General features: G+C 45.6%; 1 protein-coding gene across 1 annotated transcript in view; it reads right to left on the reverse strand.

Annotated features, from left to right (window-relative positions):
- TMA16 (translation machinery associated 16 homolog) overlaps window positions 1–3,576 on the reverse strand; it is a 142,739-nt gene extending 139,163 nt beyond the window's left edge. Inside the window, exon 1 of the mRNA XM_068269398.1 lies at window positions 3,496–3,576. Within this exon, the coding sequence (XP_068125499.1) occupies window positions 3,496–3,498 (3 nt within the window). The 5' untranslated portion in view covers window positions 3,499–3,576. The remainder of the gene's footprint in view (window positions 1–3,495) is intronic.
- Window positions 3,577–6,032: the final 2,456 nt, after the last annotated feature.

The raw sequence follows: 6,032 nt of genomic DNA on the forward strand, positions 1-6,032 counted from the left end.
CTGGAGCTGTAATCCTACACTAAGATAGATTCTGTTGATAGCTAAAGTACTAGTTTGATTGTGATTATCTGTTATGACTTCCTGCCTGCCTTGACTATCCTCCTGAACTCTGATCTTGTACCTCGATATTTCTGATACTCTGTTGCCGAACCCCGGCTCGTTCCTTGACTCTGCTTCTGCCTCCTGATTTTGTACCCCGATATTTCTGATACCCTGTTGCTGAACCCTGCCTGTACTTTGACTCTGCCTTTGCCTCCTGATCCTGTACTTTATCTGTCCGTGTGTATACGACCTGGCTTGTCCGACCTCGAGAACCGACCTTACCGTTAGAGGCGGTTCCTCGCTCTGTTAGCGATCCTTCCTCCTGAGGGTCACTTTCAGATATCCCTTCCTACTGTCAGTCTGACTCCTCCCGTCTTGGAGAGCTCAGGTCTGCGGAAGGAATCTGTGCAGTACTCCTTACTGCATTGAGGCCTTGTCCTCTTAGTGTTACAGTTACACCAAACACTACACTCTACTCGGGTGATCAGAGGTTAGTTTGTATATCGGATTATCGGTGAGACTGCAGTTCACTTATAATCTGGTATATATCTGTATTTTCGGTGATACTGCAGATCACCGGTAATCAGATACTCTCTGCGCCCACCGATCGTTACAATTTTCAGTTGTTTCACACTTTTTGGTTATGTACTATACTTCCACATGTGTTAATTCATAGTTTGGATGCCTTCAGTGTGAATCTACAATGTTCATAGTCATGAAAATAAAGAAAACTCTTTGAATGAGAAGGTGTGTCCAAACTTTTGCTCTGTACTGTATATATATATATACTATATTAATCTCGTTATAGTAAACTCCAAAGGGACCAGGAAAAGTGGTTTACTCATAGCCAGGCTGGACAAATCGCTAGTACATTATCCAGGCCTCCTTAAAAATTGCAGCCGTCACTGAATAGAGGCAGCCACTCGCTTCCTGTGAGTGGCTCCAATATCTCCATGGGCGGAACTTGCAGCACGTGTCCTGCAAAGCTTTCTGCTCACACTTGAGCCAGTCATAAAGCCTCTCTTCAAAATGCAGCAAATCACAATAAGCCACTCACATCTGTAATGGAAGTGGCTCAGATACCTCCATGGACAGGACTTAGCACTCTCCACTCTTTAGTTTTGCAGCAAGTAGGCCTGCTCTGATCTGCACTACAAGTGAAAGTAGCCTGAACTGCGCTCAACATGCTACCAGGAGCATCATCGCTAACAAAGGTAGAAATACCAGGGACAGCATACAATCTCGAAGGAGGACAGTGACAATACTTTTATCGGTGATTGCAAAGTTAAAGTGGTAACACTGCATCTTCTTGTCTATGTTTACATTATTCCTCATTTTCATCAGGCTGCTTATTTGTACAGTACTGTATACCCAGTGCCTTTCTTCTTGTATTACAAATGTTATCAGGCATCAACTCACTTGCAAGCAGCCTGAAGAGAGCAGCCGACCATGGGTTTCACACTGACATATGACGCATGCTCCTCCCACTGTTTACTACATCCAGAGTCAGCAGTTTTATTATATCAGAGTTTACTATACCAGGCATTGCTCCCATAGACTTAAAATGGAGATTGACCGGGACCTGAAGAGGTAGTTTACTTTACCCAAATGTTTACTATATCAGAGTTTATTATAACAGTGTGTGTGTGTGTGTGTGTGTGTGTGTGTGTGTGTGTGTGTGTGTGTGTGTGTGTGTGTGTGTGTGTGTGTGTGTGTGTGTGTGTGTGTGTGTGTGTGTGTGTGTGTGTGTGTGTGTGTGTGTGTTTCTCCCCAGGACTAATTAGGTGGTCAGGCCGTCCGGGTGTTTTGAATCCTCGCCCAGCTGCTCTCATGCCCCTGCCTAGCTAGCAAAAACTGGTGCTGTAAAACTGCAGGCATGAGCGCTTCATTGCCTGCCATTAATCAGTGGCCGGCTCACAATATAGTGAAAGCCGCTATACATTGCCAGAGGCTCCTCTGCCCGTGTGACCTCCTGCTTAACAGTGATTGGCTGGGCGGGTTGTAAGGGGCAGGACCATGCTCTGCATACTGCGGGAGCAGCTGAGCTCTAAGCCTCAAGTTGGAGTGTATCGGACTCGGCTCGCCTTAATGCTGTCACTGTGTTTTTACTCTGCTAGTCCGCCCCACTTTGCTGGCGGCCTATGTCTGCATTGCATTCATATTAACTTGCAGGCAGCTCAGCTAGCGGAGGCGGCTGTCCGGATACACATCTGAGTGTAGTGCAGGCAGGCTACTGCTGTGTGACTTGAGGCTGGGGAGAGAGCCTGGAGCTGCAAGCAGACTCTTCTCCTTCACCGAATCCAGTGTTTTCTCTGTCCTGGGCTGGCTGCATAAATGTCAGCAGCCAGTCCCATCCCTTCAAGGCAGCTCCAATGCCGACACAGTGCACAGCGCACAGATATGATCAGGTAGTACACGGCATTGAGCTCTGCTGCCCCGCCCCCCTCTTTCCCGGCTGCTTGTCTTCAACACAAGTTCCTCTCTCTCTCAACTTCCGCTCTGATGCCGGGAAAACTGCACATGAACTCTGATCATCCTTCCACTAGTATGAGATCTGTGTCCACTAATGAGCAGGAGCACTTTTTATCTGATATAGTTCAGTCTGCAGAGCTTTTGAGAGTGCATGAGCTTTCTAGCTAGGGGACCTGAGGAGACAAACAAACAATGACTGCAGTCAGCTGCAATTTAGATAAGCGAAAACAGCCGATCTCCGTCGGGCCCCTCTTCTGCGCAGGCGCAAATCGCCTGTGCAGTAGAGCGGACCCGACAGAGCTCAGCTATTTTCGCCTATCTCCGTCAGAAGACCCGCAACAGCACCCCCGCTGGAGCCTGGAAAGGTAAATATTGAACAGGCTGTCGGATTTGTCGCCTGTGCGTTCCGAGGGCTGCAGCGAGACCGCAGTGGGACACAGGACGGGGGAAGCCTCGATAGGATCCAGAGGCTTCCCCCTACTGAGGTGAGTGCCCCTCAGGGGAACTTTTTTTCAGTACAGGTTTTCTTTAAGTATTAGACTAAGGAGTCGGAGTCGAGAAGTCGGAATCGAAGCAATTTTGGGTACCCGGAGTCGGAGTTGTGATTTCATAAACTGAGGAGTCGTAGTTTGAGTTGGAAGATTTCTGTACCGACTCCACGGCCCTGGTGGTAACAAAGTATTTTCAAGCTATAGCAAATGTAGCTTCTTTGTAAAAATGGGCACAAAAAGCGTTACTATTTGCAGTGTTTATAGATGCTCAGTAAAGTCCAATTAAAAGAACTAATCCAGCATAATGGAAGGAATAGATACAGAAAACAGGAGGCATCCACCTGAGCTGTCACTCCGGTAAGTAGTAATTACACCAAACAGCCTTATGTTTCTTTTCAATGCTTCTCTGCGATTCCGCTCCTCATCCTAATATATTATTATTGTAATCATTATACATGGTATAGCAATGCAGTGGGGATAGTTTACATACCATCGTGCCGGTAGGTATTGGGCTCTGTACACAGTCCACACACTCTCGCCGCACAACACACGTGGGGACTCTGTGCACCCGGAAATTCCGCCCGGTAAACACAGTGCTCTTTCGCTAGAGTTCCTGTTCGTAACAAAACTGCAGAGGGAGCGTGTTTTGGCTAGAGGAAGGGTGTGCATCTGCTCTATGGATTCTTTCTGGTTTCATAAGCAGTTTCATGTATAATGTTCAGGCAGACTATTGTTATTAATAGCATTGACGTTTTATGCAGCGCTAAGTTAAGTACACTGAGCAGTTCCTATCACTAAGGGAGCTTAGTAGTAAACAGAGTCAAATCTGGACTGCAATATTTTTATTTTTTGTATCTTGTTTTTTAAAATATGGTCACCACTTTTTAAATCATTCTTTCCAACTTTGTGCCCAGGGCAACCACTGCCCAGTTAACCTCACTGGCTTCTTTAGTGTTGTGTTACCCTATTTTAATACAAGGGGCTGCAAAAGCGGTGAAAGTCTATGGAGACTTAAACACTTATTGCAGTCCATCGCGGTGCAGCGGAAGTATCTGAGTCAACACAAGGGCAGCTGCATGTCACCCCCAACCACCGCGCTTAACACTCAACAGAGGGGACCTGGAGGACACATAGGGCCCTGACAGAATATGGGGGTTGGAAGAAGCCCCAGCTAAGTAGAAGTCAAAATTTTATCCCTGTTTCAAGTTTACTTTGAGGCCGGTTTTACATGTTTTTTGCTAATCAGTATGATGCGATGCTCTTTCAGCATCCCACCGCAACTCAAAAAATGACAATTATATGACCCTGTGGCAAAGTGTGCCAACAAGGGTCGTATGAATAACGCTGTACCCCCCTTCAGTTACATTCTCCCTGATAAGCAGGAAGTACGTCACTGGTATTCCCATCAGTCTGTGCATGCATGCCGCACCAGCTCCATCATTTACACTACATACATCGCCCATAGACTTCTATTACCCCAAGCACAGTCAGGCCTGGAACCCGCTAGAGCGTTTTTTTGAGCATTTAGGAAGCGCTTTCAATTGCTAGTGATATCCCTAAACGCCCTGCCAATGTAAATGGATGGGATAGATTCACTAGAGCAGTTGCGATTAAGGAAATCGCAGGATGTGCAGCATTTTGGGAGCATTTCCATTCTAATGAATTGTATAGGAGCAGGGAAAGTGCTCCCAAAATTGCTTGCCAAACACCATCACAAATTGCTAGCGATTGCGATAGAACTTTGCACTTTTTAGAGGATTCCAGGTCTCAAAGGATACATGCAAACAAACACAAGCAGAACATACAAACTCCATACAGACAGCGTCCTGGATGAGATCCAAACCCTTTTCTGTAGCTCTGGAAGACAAGCGTGCTGTCCTACATGTACAGTGCTGCCCATAATTATTCATACCCCTGGCACATTTTGACTTAAAGTTACTTTTATTCAACCAGCAAGTAATTTTTTGACAGGAAATTACATAGGTGTCTCCCAAAAGATAATAAGACCATGTACAAGAGGCATTATTGTGGAAAAAAAAAATCTCAGCTTTTATTTACATTTGAGTAAAAAGTGTCTAGTCCAAAATTATTCATACCCTTCACAAACTGTCACAGTCTGTGGGAAAATCCAAAGTTCTATTCCATTCCAAAATAGTCCAAGCTGTTCTAAAGCATCCTAATTACCCTGATTAATTGGGAACAGCTGCTTTAATCAACTCAACATGTGGAAAACAGCAGCTCTCTGCAGTTGGTTTGTGGACACTCGTGGCTTAGACAAAGGAGCTCAGTGAGCACCTGCAGCTGCGCATTGTGGCTGCTTACAAGTCAGGAAAGGACTACAAGGCCATTTCTAAATGTTTTCAAATTCCAGTGGCTACAGTGCAAAGTATTATTAAAAAATACAAGATGTTCCGCACCGTGGAAAATTTTAGAGGATGTGGTTGGAAGCCAAAAGTGACACATATGCTGGCCAGGAGGATAGTGAGAGAGGTGAAAAAGAATCCAAGGATCACCACCAAGGCCATCCTGGTGAATATGGGCTCTGTTGGTGGCAATGTCTCAAGGTAGACAATCCAACAGACATTGCACACTGCTGGGTTCCACGGATGCAGACCAAGGGGCACGTCACTTCTCCAGATAAGGCACACAAAAGCTCACTTGGCCTTTGCAAATGCTCATCTGGACAAAGAAGAATACTTCTGGTCTTCTGTGTTATGGTCAGATGAAACAAAAATTGAATTGTTTGTTCAGAATGATGTTTCCTTCATTTGGCATAAAAAAGGAGAAGCCTTCAACCCAAAGAACACAATCCCCACTGTCAAACATGGTGGTGGAGGCCTAATGCTTTGGGTGTGTTTTTCAGCCAATGGATCAGGGATCCTAATCACAGTAAATGGCACCATGAAAAAAGGGCAATACATGAGGATTCTCAATGACAACATCTGGCAGTCTGCCGAGAAACTTGGCCTTGGCCACCAGTGGACATTTCAGCATGACAATGACCCATAACACACAGCAAAACTGGTG

Source organism: Hyperolius riggenbachi, chromosome 1 (assembly GCF_040937935.1).
Source record: "Hyperolius riggenbachi isolate aHypRig1 chromosome 1, aHypRig1.pri, whole genome shotgun sequence".
Taxonomy (NCBI): Eukaryota; Metazoa; Chordata; class Amphibia; order Anura; family Hyperoliidae; genus Hyperolius; species Hyperolius riggenbachi.